Raw genomic sequence first — 22,818 nt, 5'->3', positions numbered from 1 at the left:
GAAAACAAAGCCTGACTTTAGGGGGGTGGGGGAGGAGCTGTTTTGTTAGCGAATGCTGTTAGAAGGTATAAGTAGGATTATGAAAGTTTAGCAAAAATGAAACTTACTAATCAAAGCAGAAAGTATAGGAATTCCAAATAAGGCATTTAATTATTTTTTGTCATGAAAGGAAGCAGATAAAAAGATAGGTAGGATTAAGTAAGAAAACAATGAAATTGACTGGAGAAATTTTAAATGGCAAATTCCATTGTTACGTCTTTCATAGGAAAGTAAATCCTATGGAGGGGTTGATTTTTCACCCCATAGTGTGATAAGCTTTTTGGTAAAACAGCAATAGTGTAATTGAAATCCATTTTACATCATTTTCCCTTGGATGATTTAGAATTAGATCAATTTATATTCTGCTAGTATAAGCCAATGAGAGTATAAAAGCAGCCACTAGAATTGTTTTTGTCCATGAGCAAAGCTAGTATCATTTACTGATTCATTACACTCTCAGCAGGGTCCTTTATTTCAAAAGCTACCTGGAATTATTACTGGCAATAGAACACTAAACGCTAAAATGAGATTTGCATAAAAAATTGAAGTTAAAGAAAAAATGATAATAGTGATTAAAAGTAACATTTGATGACTATTTTGACTAGAATTCCACGTTTAAATGGTAAGAGGTTCAAATGGACATGGAGGGTTTTTTTCCCTCCACTCCAACTTAGAATGCACCTATTTAACTAGAATATTATGTTCCTGATAATATGCCTGAAATAATAGACAGTGTTTCCATTAATATTTAACAATATAAACATCAGGTGAAGGTTGTACATCTGGAATCATAGAATATGCTTTTTGCATTAGGGTACTAATTTTAGAAATAACCTCTGTCTGCCTAGGCCTGCTGATGTATGGTTGTCATAGTAAGTCAGTAATTGAGTTTTCTGGGCATTTTGACCACTGGTACAAATTTGCAAAGCAGATTACACAGCAGAAACACAATTTCCATCCTGACCTTTATAACATTGCTTTCTGTTGTGGGAATTGGAATGTTTATGGAGGGAAATATAATCTAAGTGCACCTAATTTGTGAGAATGTGATTTCTGACGTTAACCCGGTAAGCTTCATTTTGATTCATTCGATAACAGATTATGTAAAGACTTGGCATTAGGGAGGTATCATAAAACTTATTATCTTTTATTACCTAGGCAGAAAATATTGGTTTAGATGATTATAAATTGAAACTCAAGGAAAACTTTCATTTTCAGCTGCTGTGCAAAGATCCTCAAGAAACCTGTTTCCCAGTGATCAGTCACAGACCTTAGTGAACAAACGGCCTTGTTCACATTCTTCAGTATAAACTGAGCACAGGAATAATGCTAAGCTTTTGTAGATCTAGAGATGCTGTTTGGGGGTAAGGATGAAGCACCTACTCAAAATACCTTTGCATCAGGTACTGTCAGATGGTTTATCAGATAGTTCATCCTTGTCTCGCAACTGCCACGCTCTTGTGGTGTCACAGCCTTTGGCACTTCGGGGGTTCTGTCGGTTCTTGTCCCTGTTGTTGTCTCCTTGCCTGGTCTGGGGTAAGAGATTGCTGTCACTAGTTAGATACTGTAAACTCCATAGGTGACTAGTTTATTGTGGATTGTAAGGCTATTTCTGCATTAGCAGATAGAGTAGACCAGTAGAAGCAGATCTGTAGAGCAAAACAGTTCATGCTGAGGCCCTGACATCCATACTGTGCACTGCAATTTTTCACTTCAGACAGCTCTAGTCTGGTGCCCCACACTGAATCACACTGATGGCTGGAAAGAATTAGGTGACGCCCAGGGCACATTCTCCAGTTGAATTTCAGCTGAAAGAAATCCAGTTGCTACACTTTCAGTGATGCAAACTGGAGCGTAGTAAGTGTAAACAATGGGAAAGTTCACGTCAAAAGGTCTTTCCTGATCAGCGCTGAAGCAACAGTATACACAAACCCTGCATGGGTGTGTGGTCAAGCGGCTTTCTCTGGGATTGCTAGTGTCAACTGGATGCGTTTAAATGAATTTGACTTGCCTGAACTTCCGTGTAGGATTTGATGTTTGATAAAAAGCTGAAGAAAGGTACTGTATGGGTCTGTGATGTCTTGGAATGATGAGGTGGATTAGTACAAGTGTTGCATTGGCATCCAGGCAGATCTCAGTGGTATAAACTTGATTAATCTAATTTCAGCTCTGGTGAGATGATAGATTGCTTGATGGTGGCAGATAATAAAATAAGTAGCATTACGTTTCACTTAGTTTCCTGCAATACATTCCTTCAAAAATGTGTGCTAATAAGTGCAGTCCGGGAGTACAGAGGCCTATAGTGTCCAGGATTGAAGCTATGTTATTGGGTTGTTGCTTGGTTCAGAGCTGATTTTGTGAGGAAAGAGAGGTGTTGCGAATAAACTTAGGTTGAATTCCTTCAAGTTTTACCTCTGCCTTGTTCAGACGCACTTCTTGGCACCTTAAGAAGATAAAACTCCAGCTATTTTTTTTTTTTCCTTGCTTTGGAGATGCCTTTTCTGGGACACACTTCTATGAAAGGCAGTATTTACCTTTCGGAACTGTTTAGTATCCTCCTCCAAAGCCTGCAGAAAACACTTCAGGGCTTCTTGAGCCTGATTCAGACTCAGGGAGGAGCAAATTCAAGCACTGATAAGCATGCTTGACAGAGCCTTTTGTTTCTTTACTCAGTGAAGGATTCCTGTGTTTCAGGGCTGCAGGTATAATGTGTGTTTATCAATGAGATCACTGATAACTGACAGTGGCTGCTGTCCACACAATTTAGGAAAGCAATTTGTTTCCAGTAAACAGAGGGGAGTGCTGACCAGCTGCATGTTATTGCTTTTGTATGAAATATTTATACCATGGATTGATCCCCCTCCCCAATGGGTTAAATGCCTAGAACTTCTCATTAGTTTCCAGAGTCTGTGTTGCACAAACACAGGCACAGACACCCTCTTGCGATTACTGATGAACAAGATTTCCCTAATTCTAATGTGATTCTACTTCCAACAAGGCAGGAAATATTACCTTCATTGTCCTGTTTTGAAGAATTTGGGGACTTTTTTTCAAAGTGTGTCGTTTTGGGACCTTTGGCTCTCATGCTCTTGATGCCATGATGATTTGGAAGGCAGCCTCTTGCACTTAGTTCTGCTTTGTTTTAAATGCAAATGTATGTGAACCTGCCAGTTTTACAAGAGACACAAGCATCTTATATTGTGGCATGAAAGCATATATGCATGTTCATTCATAAACATGGTAAGTTATAGCTTAATAAATGTGTAAATAAACTTGGGTAGCCCATTTAAAGTGAGTGGATCTGTGCTGATTTATGCTAGGCGGAGGATCTTTTCAGGCTTGAATACTTTGGGGGTTGCTCATGATTTTTTCTGTCTTAAAGTCACAGCAGAACACCTTCACTCATCTCTGTACTGATCCTTATGTGACCTTTACAACCTTCATATACTTTGGGAATTCTCTTGGCAGAGGTATTTTAATATAGAGATATTTGAAAAGCTGTCTCTACTGATAACTGTGTTGGTTACTGTGTTGGAGAAACTTGTCTCTCCTTTTATGATTTTGGATTTAAATAGACTCATTTCTACCTACAGCAGGGACTAAGAATGATTCAGTAATTTGCAACTAATAATTTATTAGAACAACTTTGCCCTTCTTTCTCTTCACAAATTGTCTGCAAACAGATTGTACAACTCTAATGTGTTAATGGCTGAAAATTATTTGAATGTTTTTTCAGCAAATATCTTTTGGTCTGCAGATTGTTTGAATTGCAAATTGTGACTGTTAAAATGAAATATATCATTAACACTGCAAATAGAGCTGATTGGGTATTACAGGAGAACAGTTTTTATGGAAATATATTGATTTGTCAAAATGAACATTTGTTACAGAAACGTAGTGATTTGAAAAAAAAGCTTTGTTGAAATAAATATCTGTAATCCAGAAGGGAGTTCTTATCTTGAGTGCTCCTGACAGCTAGCTTGAGGTTTAGTACTTTCTGAAGCAGTCGAGACAACCAGGTTGAATGTCCTCTTCAGACAGGAGAACTGAATCTTACCTTCCCTCATGCAGCGGGGTGTGCTGATGCAGACATTTATTTATTCTGAGACAAAGCTCTTTTGATATGCTCTGTTCAAACTGTTACCTTTGTAAAAATAATTAAGTATAAATTGGCAGAATGTATAGTAGTTTCAATATTCCCTTACAAGCGTATTAATCAGGACTGGGGAGAATGGTGGCTCCTACACCCGTCAGTCAGACTGTTTACATTTCTGATCATATGTTCTGATTTTAATGAAAAAGTCCTTGGAAGGTTTTGCTTGTTAGCATTGTTACAGTGTTCAATATGTTAAGACTTGGAAAGTGTTAAGCATCAGGGAAACTATTTGCCACCCACTCCATCAATGGTTTTTATCTGGGTGCAATTAATTAATGTGAATAACATACAGTGTTTTCTATCCAGCATCAAAAATCGGAATATAAAAACTGGTAGGTGTACAGTCAATAAGGAATAGATGTAACCCCATGGTTTCAGCAATGTTTTGGTACTATGTTAAAGGACCAGGCTAGCAGAACACTAGGCACTTCATGTACAAGCAGGATTGAGGGTTCTTTTTGGTGCAAGCACTGTGAAAGGGGAAATGCTAACATTAGGAATATGCAGCACATGGGAAGGTGTGTTAGGGCAGCATGTCACTTTGTGAAAAGTCAGAGCTGTGGAGAATTATGGATAATGGAAAGGATGCTCCAGCCTTGGCAGGCTTCATGGCCAAATTATGTTTGTGTGTAGCAACTGCAAAAGAAGCTTACAGCTGCCTTAGCCTCCAGGCTCGCCTCCCTCTGAATTACAAGCTTCATCTCCTAGAGGGTATGTCTGTGACTGCAGGAAGGGTGTGCAAACTCCAGTGAGCTTTGAGGTAACAAGTTGGGCTACCATGTAACACAGAGCTGGAGGAGCTCGGATCTAGCAGGCATGATTATATGCGTTCTTTAAACTCAGGACAGTCTTTGGAAGGGCATAGCAGTAATGACAGTCTTAGTGACATGTAAACACAAAGGGAATGTTTGCATATATCAGGGCCTGTAGTTGCATATAGACTATAATGTAGTTCTCTTTTCTTTATTCAGACCTAGTACTGGGGAGTAGACACTGTAGCTATTGTCTGCTGTTGACAGAAGGTTTAGGTGAGATGAGTGTGGTAGTTGTATTCCTGACACCTCCCAATATGTAATAATAATAGAGTGATTAAATGGTCTAAAATCAGCAAGAGAAGTTACATAATAATTGATGCTTTCACACTAGAATGAAAGGTTTCTGCAGTACTGTTTAATTATGAGGAACAACTGAATTTTTTTTCCTGAAAAAAAATGAAATTACATACATTGGTCCAGAAGGAAAGCTGAAACATAGCTTGTGTTTTAAAAAAAAAGTATAATTTAATGACATTTGACAGCAAGTATTTTCCTTGGGACATTGTGATTCTTATTCTCCATTGCTATTCAAATCTATTATAGTACTTTATACTTCTAGCACAGCGGACATGGAAAATGTTTCTTCTCCCAAACCATGAGCATCTAGTGAGTAGCTGTTGCAGATCAACATGCTACTCTGTTCCAAACAAATTATACTCAGGGAAATATCTTTGGCTGGTAAAAATCAGTGTAGGAGTACTAACTTCAATGGTGTTATATCATTTATGATAATTAAGGATTTTGTTTAGAATACTGAATATTTGCTCTCTTCCCAGGGCTTATTTTTGGTAATAGCCTAACTAACAATAATAATTTAAATGGAAATATCTCAGACTAAACAGAGCTTCAGTCACTGTTCTGTCCTAGAAATTGGTGATCTCTACCCAAGGAGAAATTCCTTATTAATAACATTCTCAATGTAAGGGTGCTCCCTTAGGTGAAGTTAATGTCTGCACAAACACTGTGCTGCTTGTATATAAGAACTGAGATGCACATGTTTGTACAGTGAGTGAGCAGTAAACAAATAGTTTTTCTCTGCAGATTTCTAATACTTCTCAAAGGAAAGCTTGTCACCCCATCGTGGTTGGCAGCCTTCTCCAAAATGATACGAATTCAATGGCAACTCTAAATCCTAATTTGCATATCAGTCAAAACTGATAATTTTACACAAAATATTGGAAACACGCACATACAGTTCCTGTATTTCCATGTAAAATATAACAAACATATCCAGGTATATCAGCCCTATAGTTATGTCAGCATTATGAGGAATTGAAGTCTTGATCCTATACTTCCTATATATTAAAGAGTTACAGATTTCCTCTTGATGGGAAACAAATATCTCTGGCCGGGAAAGCTATTTGTATCAAGCACTTTGGAGTAATTTCCTTCCTTTTTTAATAGCAACTGCTGAAGGAGAAAATTTAGTCTTCCTTTTGCTCCCAGATATACCTATGAACTATATGTCTCCTGTGGGTAGTAAATAGATATTGATTTTCTTCATAATAGAAGTACATTATTACAGTGATTAAACTGTAGAACTTCCTTTATGATATAAAAAATCGGAAATTGGTGAGCTCAAGAGGGTTTACGTTACAAAATTGTTTGGGTTTCTGTATTCATCAAACTGTAATTCAAGCTCTGAATGCAAAGCCTCTGTGTGTATTGCCCTTTTTACGCAGCAGCAACTGGCATTTAAAATCAATGCTGATGATATAATTACAAAAGCATTATGTCTGTTAGAGCTGTTAATAGTCACATTGCTTCATTTTTTTATTCTACATTTGTCAAAATCCTGACAGCATACTCTGGAACAATGTTAGATTCAATGTTGATATTGTTACTCAACAAGAACATTGATTATGTCTTAATAGGACATATTCAGTACATACTTTATGCAATTATCATCTTAAATGAACACAAGCATTTATTTAGCATGAACTGAAATTATTTAAATCCTAAGAATTTGTCTTTCTGGTTAGCATTATATTATAAAGGCATTAGTAACAACTATGATATGGTAGCACACTACTGATATAGTATTATGCATGAATACATAGTTTATAAACAGAATTATAAATAAAAGTGTTGAGGCATTTTTGCATTGTTACAGAAAATACTAATATCCACAAAATAGTAAAAACCCTCTCTATTGGTAATAGGTATTAAGATAGCCTGAAAGGATACTTAAAACCCTTACAAGAGTTTTGAACATTCTGTGTGGCATTTGCTTCCCAAACAGTGTTTGTTTTGATCTTAGAACTGAGTACTTTATGTGAATTTGGGAGATTCTATTCTCCCCATTTTTTTTTCTTTAGATGAAGCACTGAAGCACCAAATGAAGGCTTGGGTGTTGTGATACTAGGTGTGCCCTTTTCTGGACATGCAATTCATAGGTGTCTTACAATGACTGGAGAGCACTGGATGAAGACCTAGATAAAGGCACTTCATGGGGAACACCCAGCCAGGAGAAAACACTGAAGAGATGGTTTCTGGAGTCCTGTTGTTTTCCAGACTTTGGTGCCTATCTGCAGCTTTTAGCTGGGTGCTCATGTGAGGCAGGGATTCACAGCCCGAAATCCTTAGCAGGATCCTAAAATACACTAAAAGAGAAACTAAAAAATATACTGAGTTGGGTAGCAGGCTGATGATGTGAATAAATACAAAAGGGAAAAATGACATTTGGCAAAATGATTCTTTTTCAAGTCCCCTACATATAGTTTAAACACTGGTAGTAAAAACAATGTTGTGAAGATCTACAAGAAAATATGTTGAACTCCTGTTTAAACATCTTTGAATTGCAGATTAAATAAAAGACTAAAGTAGCCTAAAGTTCTCAACCCAGTCCATCTTCATATGTTACAAAGAAGATTAAGCCTTGATCCAAATTCTTCTTAGTTTAGCTTCAGCGTCGCAAATGGATTTCCAAATACCTCACAGTGTGTCCTTCCAGAAAATACATTATCTCCTGAAAATAACTAGATAGTTATATTGGAAAAAGAGAAAGCATTATTTTAGTAAGTAGGCTTCCCAATGTACATTGTATCTGACAGAGTCTAAGTGTGACCAGGATTTCAATTTTCAGGCAGAATAAAGTTCTTTTCATACATGTGCAATCTATATGCCAACTTTATAGATTAGATTTAGTAATAACTGCTTCAGGTGTCAATGGCAAAAAGAGGTCTTTGTTACAAGTTTTCTTATACTCTTCTTTCTTGTGACTCTGCTTTACTTATTCTGCTTTTCTTTATATTCAAATAAAAAGTCTGACCGAAATTTTTGAACTTTGGAAGTTAAGCAAAACTAGATTTTTTTCCTAACTCCTCCCACAATCAAAGGTAAAGTTACTAGGGCCATTGAATCTAGATAAACAATTAATCATTCACTGCTTGGATATGCTTCTTTATACAGTGCCAGAATGTGATTCTGTTCCTTGCTTTGGTGCTACCTTTTGTGATCTTTATCAAGCCATTAAGATCTTCAACCAGCTTTAGTCATGCACCAAGGTACATGCACTAGGGAGCACTGATCTCCTGAAATCATCAGTACAGACAAACACAGAAATGGCTTCTGTCCTTTGACTCTATGGCAGTGACGCTCCAAAAAGCAGACAATTAATTTGAATGTCTAAAGATAGATGAAAAAAGCCAGGCCTCAGTGAAAACATCAACTTCCTCAGTGATTGCACTACCTTACCAGATAAATAAACAAGAGGAGATACATTGGTCACACTTCTAAAAGCTTTGGACATCTGAAGTTGCAGAGAGGGGATTTGTTGTTGTTCTAGCAATACCAAGGCTCTGAGAGTCCATGTACATAACTGGAAATTCAGGACTTGGACAAGTTTGAAAATACCAGTGGTCACCTAAGGGTCCTAAACCTGTCTTGTAATCATGCAAGTAGTTCCACTTGTTTCCATCTTACATTTTGAGTCCTACTGTACTGAGGATGCTGTCAATTCCAGCGGAATTTAAATGGCACATGAATGCCTTACAGCCTGCAAGTGATAGCCCTTACCAAGACTTGGACTGTTACCGCTGGTGGGGTGAAATACTAGCCATGGCTTGCTTCTCTTAAGCCACTGATAGTTTTTTATTGTATCTGTAGGAAATATTAAAAGATTAAAACTCAGCAGAAAACCATCATTATCTGGTTTCATTCAGCACTACCTAAAAGTAATCACTTGGTTTCTTCCACCTGTGTGTATCTGCACTGAACTGTTTCTTTCCCTCTGTTGTGATTAGATCCTGCTGGCTTTGTCAGGAATCTGAAACTGAAAAAGTGCCTTTCTGGCCTCTCGTTGCTTACTAGTGCTGAACCAGTGATGTCAAGGCGGCAGGGGAGTGAAATGTGATAGCAATGTTAACACTGGTGAGAATGGCAGTGGGTGGACCTTCAAAGAAAAACACTCAAGACACAGCTCACCTCCTTGGCAAACCAAACAATTTGCCAGTGTCACCCCTGCCGTGGCTAAATGACTAGAGTGAAAATTTATGGGGAAAGGAATGGTTCTCCTGCTGTAATTATACAAACCCTCTCAACAGTGTTACACTCCACAAAGTCACAGTTGATAAATAGTAAGCCGCACAAACAGCAACTTAATGTTCATTTATTAAAATCTTCTATTATCCTTTTTAGATGTAGATCTACTTTGTTGAGAGTTGTTGCTTATTTATATTGCTAACATCTCACTATCCAAATGGTATTAATTGGATTGTTTTTGCAAGACTGTGCTTCAGGGGCTAGGTCGCTGCTTTGAGAAGCAGGGGGCCTGGGTTTAGTGACAGGCAATGTCATGGTGGGACAACAGTCTGAGTGACTGTGGGGTCCCAAAATGCTACCAATAGTGGGTGCTGCATTTATCCCTAACCTGCACAGCGTAGCAGGGATGGAGAAGGTGAAGGAAGGCTGCTTTTCTCCTTCACTGCCCCCTCCAGGAGCACTCATTTCTCACAAGATGGGAGCGAGTGCAGGGAGAGATTGCACTGGGGCAAAAGGCCTGAGCCCTGTGAAGAGGGAAAAGACGAGGAGTTGCCATGACAGCTTGCACTGCAGCCCCTACCCTGGGGGATGCCCCCAGCACAGACCCTGGCCCTCCGCAGTGTCATCAGCTGAGGAACGGGGTTAGTAAGCACACAGGGACCCGTGCTCTGTCCACAGATCCCCACTCCCATGTCCCAGGGTTTACCAGTAGTGTGATAAATCACACAGATCCAAATAATTGCTACTAGTGCCTGAATTAACTGGGCTAGAAGTATGAGAAATGCTAAAAAGTCCTTTACATGCAATCTCCTAGTGTAAAGAGAGCATCTGATGAGAACACGTCTCTGCTCTCGGGTTTGGATCTGTTAGGAGTTGCTTTCTCTAACAAAGCAAATATTTGGTGACAGAAGTAGATGCAGAAAGTGCTGCATAGCAGGAAAGTGTGAAGTATTCATAATGATATGAAATACTACTCAGAATTTGATGTTTTTAGCATTCCGTTGCGAGCTTAAACATTGGACTCCTGTCACAGAAATTTCTGCTGCAGGAGACACAATTTCTAGCATAAATGGGCTTGCTTTCAGTAGAAAATGGGACAGTTTTCAAAGGAAAAAAGGCCAATCTGTGAGTAAAAATGGGCCTCTTTCTGAGCAAAGAGGCTTATAAACATGAAGTGATAAATGGCTTTGCAAGTTTTCCATACAATAATAACAACTTCCTAATCAAAATAATGAAAAAGTTGCATCTAGAGGAGGGGAGAGAAGCTCCATTCAGGTTTTAATACTTTGAATACATTTTAGAAAATAAATATATGAAAACTGTAAATTTTATTCCACTCTGTAATCTGAATTTGTGTTGGAGACATGTCAGTAATATTTCTTTGCATATATTTATATGATGTTATAAATCAAAATCCTGTTCTTGCTTTGCTGCCTTCTGAGATGAATTTCATGGAATAATGTTGTAAGACTTAAGGAAATACATTTCTTAGGAACCCCTATGTGGCAGTGGCATCTGATTTTCTAGTAGTCCATATGTTTTTAGAACTAAATATATCTTCTGGCTTGACTCATTGATTTTACATGCAAATATATTGCTTCATAATAGCTGATCTTATGAGCAACTGATATCATTGCTTCTCTCATGGTCTAAAAATGTTTCAAGATCTAAGCACTAAGGAATTGGGATCTCTTTCTTACATGTGCTCCAAGAAAGGTGTTGTGATATACCCAGGAAAATGCATAATGCAACATGCACTATTTAGTAAATGCTTTCAAATCACTTAGCTACAGAGAAGATTGTGTGACCCGAGAGGTTGCTTTGCTAAGCTAGAGATGACAAATAAGTCTTTTAAAATTTTGAATGGCGAGATACAGGCTGGGGGATGAATGGATTGGGAGCAGCCCTGCGGAGAAGGACTTGGGGGTACTGGTGGATGAAAAACTGGATGTGAGCCAGAAACGTGCGCTCACAGCCCAGAAGGCCAACCATATTCTGGGCTGCATACAAAGAAGCATGGCCAGCAGGTCGAGGGAGGTGATTCTGCCCCTCTACTCCACTTCGGTGAGACCCCACCTCTGGAGTACGGCATCCAGTTCTGGGGTCCCCAGTACAGGAAAGACACAGACCTGTTGGAGCAGGTCCAGAGGAGGGCCACAAAAATGATCAGAGGGATGGAACACCTCTCCTATGAGGAAAGGCTGGGAGAGCTGGGGTTGTTCAGCCTGGAGAAGAGAAGGCTCCGGGGAGACCTTATTGTGGCCTTTCAATACTTAAAGGGGGCTTAAGATGGGGACAGACTTTTTGATAGAGCCTGTTGCAATAGGACAAGGGGTAATGGTTTTAAAGTAAAAGAGGGTAGATTCAGACTAGATATATGGAAGAAATTTTTTACACTGAGAGTAGTGAAACACTGGAACAGGTTGCCCAGATGGGTGGTAGATGCCCCATCCCTGGAAACATTCAAGGTCAAGTTGGACGGGGCTCTGAGCAATGTGATCTAGTTGAAGATGTCCCTGCTCACTGCAGGGGGGTTGGACTAGATGATCTTTAAAGGTCCCTTCCGACCCAACCCATTCTATGATTCTGTATTCTCTGCTATGGGATAAGCCCTACGTCAGCTTCCTTGATTTTGCTTTATAAGGCAGCGTATGGGTGGTAGACAGAGATCGCTGTGTTGCTATATGGAGTTTCAAATCAGTTGTCTCCCTGCATGTTAATTCTCTGGAAAAGTGTTAGATAAAGGACATAGGATGAGTGATGTCAAAGATGTCTAGCCTTGGTTCTTGTAAACACAGTTGGCTGATAGAGCTGGTCTGAGGTTACAAAAGCCCTCTAGCAGTGGTGCCCTAGCCACCCTTTCAGGCATCATTATGTCACTTTGCCCCTGAGGTCCGGACTTATTTTTCAAGGAAGGTTTGAAAAAACATTCCTGAGCACATGTGATATTCTTGCCATATAGTTTTAAAGGTGACTGCAGCACTTTCCCATCTGTGTCCTCCACTGATGATGCAGCACATATGGTCTTTGGGCAGATGGTTCCATATAAGGCACCCATACAAATGGAGAAAATATTCATTTTAATTAGATACCCAGTCTTGTCTCCAGTGAAATCCATGTCAAAATTTTCTACGAGTTCCATGGGAGCAGGTTCTAATGCTGATAATAGCTCCCTTTGATGGGATGTATTACTACCCCGTTGTCCAGCTTGCAAACAGATGTGCTTTCATGCCTGATGCAAGAAAGGTGAATTAGAAATGCTGTTACATTGCCATTGCAGAACAGTGGCCACAATTTTTTTTTCCAAGTTATGGCTGGCTTTGGGGGAGGGAAATTAAGGATGGCTTTTGCTATGGACCTATGCTGTCCGGTTCTACAATAGCTAGGCAGTCAGATAAGTAACCATGACGTAGGAATTGGATATTATGGATGTAAATTGTTAATGTTACTATACACATTTGCTTTGTGCAATAACTGGCAGTCGTTGCTCATTTTAGAAACTGCTTTCTTGTTTCTTACAGTGAAGCAAACTTAGATTACTATTCTAAATGCTAATACACAGAATGAATGTGATTTAATAAAATAAAGTGAATTTATATGTAGATTGTGACATTGGTATTTAATTATGTATCCATCATAACTCTGATGAAGCAAGCTGCTAAATATTGGTGCACTGAGTGATAGCTTACTCTTTAAGAGCAGGTATATTTTAATTTCTTTCCTCTTTCCTAATCTCCTTAAATAACAAGATAGATTATGCACTGTTTACCAATATTCACCTGTATTCCTTCATACTGTATTCCAAATAAGGTTTCCATTGTAGCAGCTGAAGCTCATAGAAAGCTCTGCTTCTGTTTTGGTAAAACACTGTGATAACAGATCTGTTTCTATGCTACGTTTTATCAGGCCAAGTTACGTTTTAGATTTTTTTATTTATTATTTTAATGTGAATTAAAAGTAGTATGTAATCTGTTGTGGTTTTTTTTTTTTTTAACCTTTCCTTTTCTGTTATTTTTTCAGACTATGGAAACCCCAAAATATGAGCTAGTTATAGAAGCTAAGGATATGGGTGGTCTTGATGTGGGACTAACTGGCACAGCAACTGCCACTATTCTTATTGATGACAAAAATGACCATCCACCAGAATTTACCAAGAAGGAGGTAAGAGTTTGCCATCTGTGTTCTATAAAAGGGTGCATGTAATTGTAATTAGCTTGTTTCTAGATATAAAAATGTTCCTTAATGGAAGAAAATACTTAAAGACATCTTTTTAGTTCAATGTGACGGACTTTCCTGGAGCTGCTCTTTTCTTCTTTTATATTCATAAGTTTGTATGCACCATTTCCGAAACAAAATGCAAACACAAGGTAAAAATTTATGTCAAGAGATATCATTGAGAGGTTGGCTAGCAGGATGAAAACCTGTAAAATAAGTTTGCTAGTAGTAACTTTCTCCTTTTGCTCCTATGGGGAAAATAGAGAATTCCTTCTTGCCTACATTCTAGCTTAGGGCTTTTGATGGTCAGGAACATGGATGAAAGCAACATGTTTTGTCCTGGCTTCAGTACTTCATCTGTGAGACAGCTAGTGTTGAGAGTTCTGTAATGAAAGCTCTAGTCCTAAAAGCTTTAAATTTAAACCTACAAGTGGAATTTTCAAGGAAAGTTTTTTTTTCCCTGCAAGTTGATTTCCACTGAAGAATGCTGAAAAATCTGACAAAAACCCAAACCAAAACAAGAGATATTCACTGCCTGCAGGAGAGTGTAATAGTGCTACAGCAAAGTTTCTGGTTTCAGGCAAAGCATCTACCAAATTTCCTGCCCTTCTCACTCTGCTCCCTTCCCTCCCCTACAGTTATTGTTAGTCTGATTTTTTTTTTTTTTTTTTTTTTTTTTTTTTTTTGCCTCTGGTATCTGGAGAGAATTAGAGAGTGTCAAAAGTTTTACCTAATAACAGCTGGTTTGGATTTTGCTGTAAAAGTTTCCTGAGGCTCTGCAGATTTTAACCAATATTCCCAAAAGTTGAGAAGTAAGCACGAGGGATGCTGATTTTAAGGTAATTTTAGAAGAAGAAAAGGAAAGCCTATTGCTATAGAAGTTTTGATTTTCTCCTTAAGGAATGTTTTTACCTTTTTTAATTTTTTTTTTCTGGCCTAATTTTAGCAATTTCACAACAGATTATTTTGAAACAAATTACTGCAATTTTACTTGAATAATTATTTCTTTTATAAATGCAAACTGGATAACCAGATTAAAAAAAGATGGAGAAGGTTTTTAAAAAAAAGGGAAGAAGAAATAAGAAACAATGACAATTTTGCCAACAGGAATGTTATTTTTCATTAACCAGTGGCAATAGCTAGAATTACTTAAGTAAAATGCTTTGGCAAGAGCATTTCAGTCACCTAAAAAGTACTATGGAGAGCCTGCTCCAAACCTTTCAAGTTACACAGGTAACAAGTGGCTTTGATCAAACTGTTAATTCCCTTAGAACTGCCCTTTAGATCAGGCTTTTAATGCTCTGAAAGCTGCTTCCTGACAGTCAATAGTTAAAATATATTTAAAACATTGTAATTTTTTAGCCCTCTGGAACATAACAATGTAAAAGGACAACTCAGTGTATTTAGAAATAGGAAGTAATTGTATTAATCAATATTGATAGCAATTCATGTCATTCAGCGTCCTACCTACTTGAATTTACAAAGTTTGAGACTTCTTCTTTTGAAGAAATCTTTCTATAATTATATGTCCTCTTTGACTTCATAGTTTCATAATTTGGGCAAGCATGTTAAAAAACTTGGGTGCCTGCTTAGCCCCAAATGTACTGTTAGACAGTGTCTTTTTCTGTGGAAATTTAGAAATGTTTATAAATTCAGTTCAGTCAATGATAGTAAAAGGTACTCTGTACCCTTGAAAGTCTGGTGGTTTCAGTACAGAAATAAAATAGCAGGTGTGAAGAGACAGCAGTGTGTAGCTTTCTTTGAAAAGTCCAGTCTTATACATTTTTCTTGCACTTCGTATGACACAAATTTTCCCATAGAGACATCTCTCTCTTTTTAATACATTGTGACATGGTTTTGAACCTTTCACTATTTAGAGATGTTAATGACCTCAGAAATCTTCCCTCTGCCTTGCTAAGTGATATTCTTATTCCATGAATAAGGCAGGAGAAATCAGTCGTTAGACGTATGGTGTCAGGGCCCTTTAGAAATATATGCTCTGTTTAAAATAAGTAGTGTAAGAGGAGGGAGAGTGTCTACTAATAGAGCTAATGCCACGTTATTTGGCTTACTGCTTAAAGTACTTAGTTATTGTATTGAAACACCAGTCGCATACCACATGCTGCAATAGTATTGATTTGAAGAAGACTTGAAAGAAAAAGACATGTTCTATAAGATAACTTTTGAAGTAGAAAGCTCAAATTCAGTAGATCTGAAGGTTTGATTTCAGAGTGCATCTCCTTTTATTTACTTTGAGATTGGCTGCTTTAGGATTGGGTTCTTATAGTATTGACATGTTTTCCCAGCTGTCTTCCTTCTCTTTAAAGATACTTTTTCTCAATGTTTTTCCCTTTTATAAAACAAATGCTTATTTACTGGCCTATGTTTTCTTCTGACAGTATAACTTCTGCCTAAAATAGCTCTACCTGTATTTGTCATATGCTGTTGATGTAGCTCAATTAAACCAAGTTTTCAATGCGGTCTCTTAATCTGTAAGCACAGGGGCTAAATTCATTCCTGATCTGACACAGTGAAAGCCAATGAAGTTATGAGAGCTGGATTCGTTCAGAAGTCTGGACACTGTATAAGTACAACACTGGGTACCCCAGACTGCGCACTAAATGGCGTTTTGTAGAACGTAGAATGCATTGTTATATATATCTTAATAAAGTTATATATGATTTCAATAATATTAATGCCAAGACAGAAGTTTAATGATGTTTTCATAGCTTTCTCCAAGTTGAAATTTTCTATATTTCTATATATTTCTATTTCCAAGAAGTCTTATATGTGTTAACAGATATTTCTTTGATTCCTCAGTGCAAGGCAATCTCAGCCATGCGTAAGCAAGTCTCTGTCCATTGAAGATGAGTTTTATCTTTTGACACTTGACCAGTCTCTTCCTCTTTTCTTCTCCAGAAACAAGTTTATGGATCTACCCCTAAGCAATGATACACTTCTGTGTACTCCTGTTTACTATATTTATTCCTTGGAGGTCAGGTCCTTACACACCTATTCAAATGCTCATTAACGGGCTTTATTTGATGTTTTCAGAAAGGTCTAAATGCTCCTTTGTTGCTGTATGCAGTTTTACAGTAGCCTCTACTGGGCTTATGTAGATCTTGCTGGAAGAGGGGGTACTTGTCTAGTGAATCTGTTCTTCCATCTGCTATTTTTTTCCCCTGCATACCACACCCGTGCCATTCTGATGCAGTTGTGGCCTTTGTGCTTAGGGAAAAATTCCTTGATGGTGTGTCAGGGCATAATCACAGAAGAAGCTGAACAGCCTGGCTGTGATCCAACACAGCACTTCCATTAACTTCAGAGGAATAGTTTAAGCCCTTGAGGTTATAAGTATGTGTCAGGTACTTTGATGGGTTAATGTATGAGACACTGCTTTGTGGGATTCAGCCCAGTTAATTATTTTGTTACTGCCCCATCACTCTACACACCTCCAAAATATCTGCCTTGTTCTATTTCACATATATACTTACCCTTACTGTTCATACTAGGCTCTGAGCAGTGCAAAAATCCATTCAGATGTGCAAGCAGTACCCTGTTCCCTCCAGGGGTTTAAATAATTTCATCTTTAATGCCTAAAAGAGCAATGTTTTAAGAGCTCCTCCAAAAATCCCTGGTGAGGTAACAAGGTCTACCTTTTAAAAGGTCACAATGGCTGGGATATTGTGCCAGATTTAAATTGTAGAGAATGAAAATAGAGATACTTGTAAAGTTAGTGGCCTCTTTTTTAGGAAGTTTTTAAAATTTACAACCCCATTTCTATGATATGAAAGAGTTTTTAAATTAATTTTGTGAATTATTACTGAATACAGCATGTATTTTGTATCACAAAGAGCAATTTGGCATTTCCTTTCCAGCAAGTTAAGGCCTTAGGCTCAACTTTTGTTCAGCAGCAAGGGATTACTTATGTGAAAGTAAGAAATGAAGCAAAGTGAGGAGCAGGAATTGATCATTCTGGAAAATCTGATACCTGGTTTGTGTACTGCAGGATATTCAAACTGTGTGGGAATGCGTTAGACTGAGTGAATGCTAATGGTGCTGAGTACTGTTTTTATACCTAGCACGTTAAGAAAAATGGGAATTATTTTCTTGTGTCACTTTAACAATTGGTCACAGACCACTGCAGTGTTGTATGCCTGCAAAACAGTGATTTTAGTCTATGGTTAATGTCACTGTGTTTGAAGTGTGATGAAAAATTAGCAATGTAGCATCTGCTGGAAGCCATAAGCTGGCAAATACTTCTCTTGTATCTGTTCCTGTAGGCATGGTTCTGCCCAGATGTTCCCTAAGACCCAGTGGAGGAAAAAACATTGTTTCAACATGACAACGATATGGATTTGACCCCTTCCTGTCTATTCTTCCTCCTCCAAAAAAATAGTCCAACGAATCCTACTTCTGGTCTTATACCATTCCTGAATACAGAGTACACTCAAAAATGGGATTCCACTGAGTATATTTGCCTCCCTCTTCTGGCTTCTGTCCTGATTTTTTAATGTATCTGTTCCCAAGGAAGAAGCTTCCATTGCTGCTCTTTAGTAATACATTATTTTTCCTTAATATCAGATATATTGTCTTTCCTTAGTAAATGCTATCAGGTACTTCAGAGAAGAATGCAGTGATGTGGCTTAAGGGGATGATTTTTCTACGGTCCACCTAGTTCTCACATCTGTCCTTCACCACAGATTTGGGACAGCAGCACATCCCTAGTCATACATTGAAAAGTAGTGGGATTTGTCGGAGTGGTCTCACTTGTGCATAAGAAAAAGAAGCTTCATTTGGCCAGGGAACAGTCTCATTCTTGAGACAATTCCTCTTTCTGCCACTTCCATCCTCACCTTCAATTTCATCCATTTCTGGGACAAAGCAAAGTAAAATAGAAAGAATTCTGTCACATCAGGGAGAGCAAGATTTGGGAAAATATTTTTCCTAGTTTAGATTTTTTGAATATATATTCTTAGAAATGAGTTTTCCAGTTAAATAAAGAAGCTTGCCTCCTGTGAACAGAATAGAATTTGTGTAATTTGACAAAACATCACCACAGTGAAATTTGAGATGTACTAGTGCTGTGAGTCTTAAGTGAAAAATATGATTTGCTCACATTTTGAATACCTACTGATAAACAGTTTATAAAAGAGTAATAAATGACTAATATGTGCTTTAATAAATGATTCATCAATTCCTATAGAGACCTGTAAGTGAATAGGTTGCTTGTCACCATGATTTATGATGACTTCCAGCACTGTCTTCTGATTCAGTTGTGCTACCCACTGGGGTAAAACAGCCCCTGGAGTACAATACGTATCTCCGTCTGCTCATGGTTCAAAGAGGATATGAGACTTTCAGAGCACCATCTGGAGAGATTTATTTTTCAGCTCAGGCTGTTGAGAAACATGCTTGTAGCTTTGAGAGTCCCTGTCTTGATTCTTGGTATGGGCTAAATCATACTGAGGACCAAATAGTGAGCTAAAAGCACTTTCAAGGTTCCTTCTGGCTCTCTTTTCCATACTTCTTTTACAAAAATTTCTTTCTTAGACATGATATTGTTATTTTACATGCTAGACATACCTTACCGGCGCAGATCAGATCTGTCCGTTCAGTTTGCACATTTAAAAACAACAACAAATCTCACCTCTCCTTCTTCTGTGATTTGAAAGTCAACCCTGGTCCTTCTTATCTTGTCTTACAGGGAAAATGTTGCCCTTTGGGACTCCTAATTAATCTTATTCCTTTCTCTGTGGGTCTTGCCAGTGAGCTGGACCCTACCTTTGGACACTAACAATTCTGTTAATGGTAGATGATTCCCCTGCAACTCCCTCCTCTAGATCCTTACATCTAGTTTGGAGAAGTCACTAGTGAGGACCATAGTTGTGTGCAAAACTGAGCAAAAGAGTGCTGTCCTTTGACTAACACACAGTTCAGGAGCATGGCCAGTGTACCAGCCCTCTTTCACTTTCCTCTTGGGAGGGAAGTCAGTGTGTAAACCAGACTGAACAGAGGCAAAAGACTAGCAGGAGCTGCCAACGTGGCTCAGCAAGGTGGTGAGAACAAGCTGAGTTGGCTTTTTCCCATTTCATGTACCATTCTCTCATGCTGGATGCTGGAAGGCCAGACGACTGAGCTGAGGTACTTGAGCAGCAATAAGCAGATCTGAACAGATGAGAAGAAGCCGTTGCCAGGCTAATAGTTAAGAAATAGAGCTGTACTATGGCCTAAATGTTATGGGAACCAGTCTTAAATTCTAGCAGCCTGTTCAAATTGGAGCAAACTGTCTCCAGTACTGCTTTGTCACGATAAATAGTTTTGTGGAGTGGATAGAACCATTTTAGCAAAATCACATGAACAAAATGCATATTGGAATTTCCATTTGGCTCCCATTTTTGGACTGTGAGACAATTTACATGCAGAGAAAGCAGAATTCATACAGAAACTCAACAGAGCAGGACAAAGCCTCTACAGCTGTTAGTAAACTGGCATAAAGAACAGTTTGTGATGGCTAGGAAGCATCAGAGATGAGCTCTTTGGCCATCCTTGTTTTTTCTAGAGCTGTAAATACAGCTAGCAAGGCTCCTAAAGCATATCTTACCCTTCAGAAACCCCTACACTAGATAAATATTTGCACTGACCTTTTCACTCAGCTTTACTTCCACTTCATACTCTTGTAGCCGTTCACTAACACACTTGACATATCTGAAGCTCCAAGTGCCCAAAAGCCTCCGTGAAAACAAATGAAAGACGTTACCTGGTATATTTTTCACAAGTGAAAGGTAGAATTCAAAGATAATTTCTCTGGTCATGGAAAATAGAGGAAACAGGATCAAGGCAGGATTGCTATTCCTGTCATCCTTGTAAGATATCTGTCTCACCTGTTTTTAAAACATCCAGAGGTTGAAAATCAAAAGGCTCCTCAGTCTGTTCCTGCACAAATCTTAACAATGAAAATTTCTGCATAGCCTGATCTGAATTTCCTTTGCTAGAACTTAAAATCATTACATCTTCTGTTACCCTCATAGATATGGAGGACAGATTACGACCTTAATATCTTTTTTATTCTTGTATAATCAGGACCATGCATGAAGAAGACAACTTTGCAACTCAGGATATGTTGTCTATTTCTTAAAATAAATAAATAACTCTTGTGTTAAACCTGTGATACCGATGTTTTTTTCCCACAAATATTAACCTAGCGGTTTTGGTGAAAACAGAAGAGATCAAGTTGTCCCATAACTGACTCGTGTTCTTTCATGTTTAAGCTGAGGCAAAGATGTAGATGTATATGTGTTTCTTCTAAAGTCCATTTGCAAAGTATCTATTAATTTAGTTTAGACAGTATTAGTCAAATGAAAAGCTATTTATTAGATCCATGTGAAAGGAAACAGGCATCTAAATAGTGATATTTTATTTTCTAAATGAAGACTGTGGGCATTCTGTTCTCACTGCAAAAATAACACAATATTTGAAAATTTCAGTAAAGTTCTATTAACTGTACTATTTATTCACGGTTAATAATTGGTCACTACTCTGTTGTGTTAAAATCCAAGGCATGCAGAGTTTTCTTAGTTGTCATGAGCTGCAGAACAGATTTTTGAAATCACGTAAGCAGTTTAGATATCTAAGTATCTAAATAACAGGCATTTAGACATCTTTTTTTTTTCCCAAAAATAATTTTAGATGTCAAAGATGAAAAAAGAAGAGCTTATTGGACTTAAAAAATAGGTGTAAAGACATCTAATTCCCACTGGAGTTTAAAAAGCTGGTTTTAGGAGCATAGATTGCTTTGACTCTCAGTGCAATTAGGATCCCAAATGTCTGTCTGTCTTCTAAACCTAACCACTTTCAACTAACTTGGAAAAATGCCTGTGATCAAGAAGAATGTTTGTTAATATTTCTGAGTTGTGTTGTGGTGGTATCAAACTAAGGACATCTGGAAGACTTATTTAAACAATCTGGCTATCTGGATAATGAAATTGCCTTTTTGGGTTTTTTTTCTTCTTCAATATTGTGTGTCAGTTCTTATCAGAATTAGCTGGTTTGAGGTTTCTCATGTGATAAGAAATGCTCAGCACCACTCAGGATTGAATTACCAATGACCTTAAAAACAAATGCTCTGCTGTAGCATTACAAGTAAGAATAGAATAATTTTAGGGAGAGAAAGAAAAACAAATATGCTTATTCTGTGCATTGACTGAAATAGAGGACTGTTCAGCAAAAAACAGGGTTTGGAAGACCAATATTTCCTGTACTCATCCAGATTCATACTGTGTGTGTAATAATTTGTATTCATGTGGCTTTCAGCAAGCTATCTGCATAACCAGTGTAAGCACTTTGTTCAAGAACTTTTGCAAAATATGTTTAACACTGAGTCCATCCAGTTATCACATAATTAGAGCTGGATACACTGCATAGCAGTAGGCAGCAGACTTCTACATTTATCTTTGCTTGTGAGGGGTGAGTTCATTGCTTTGTTTCTCTCCACCAAGGTCATGAAATACATGAAGTTGTCTATTTAATCTCCAGATAAACACATTTCAGTGGTACATAAAACAACAGAGTCCCTGCTTTATAATCTGAAAGCAGCTGAGAAACACTTGTATAAGTACAGGAGAGGTTCTATGAATAGAAATGATCATTCAAACAGTGTGAAATTGGGGAGGAACACAAAGGCACTTCACTGCTGCTCCAGATCTGATTTTTTCCCAGCATTCTTGCTCTCCAAGTCAGCTCACATAGTAAACTTGTATTTTTGCTAGTCCTTTTCTCTTTTCTCATTTCTGTGTTCCTTTCCTGCCCTTTGTTTAGTTTCCTTGATTTGTTATGATCAGCTGATCTGAGCAGTCCTGATGCAAACTTCTGTGTGAGTCCTTGCCTTTTGTAACCCTTTGGTTATGCTTGGAAGGTCAGCAGCAACTCAGCGGTAATAACAGCAATTCTCACTACAGCTGGTAAATTCTCACCACAAAACCATTCCAATGCTGACTATCCTCTGAAGACTTCTTCCATCTGCTTCTGCTAACAGCAAATATCCAAACACTGCAAGCAACAAAAAAGCCATAAACCCACAATTTATTGCTCTCTTCTACAAGAAGTGAAGGT

The 22,818-nt window shown here is 38.0% G+C and overlaps 1 protein-coding gene across 2 annotated transcripts in view; it reads left to right on the top strand.

The window, feature by feature from the left end:
• CDH13 (cadherin 13) overlaps nucleotides 1-22,818 on the top strand; it is a 521,353-nt gene that overhangs the window by 407,250 nt on the left and 91,285 nt on the right. Inside the window, exons 8-9 of one of the 2 annotated variants that reach the window (XM_050904352.1) lie at nucleotides 13,513-13,653; nucleotides 17,991-18,624. In XM_050904352.1, coding sequence (XP_050760309.1) covers nucleotides 13,513-13,653; nucleotides 17,991-18,017 — 168 coding nt within the window. In that variant the 3' untranslated portion in view covers nucleotides 18,018-18,624. Of the gene's footprint in view, nucleotides 1-13,512; nucleotides 13,654-17,990; nucleotides 18,625-22,818 lie in introns of those variants that run through there. The other variant, XM_050904351.1, reaches the window with a different exon arrangement.

This window comes from Gymnogyps californianus, chromosome 12, assembly GCF_018139145.2.
Source record: "Gymnogyps californianus isolate 813 chromosome 12, ASM1813914v2, whole genome shotgun sequence".
NCBI lineage: Eukaryota > Metazoa > Chordata > Aves > Accipitriformes > Cathartidae > Gymnogyps > Gymnogyps californianus.
This window is presented reverse-complemented; position numbering and strand designations above follow the sequence as displayed.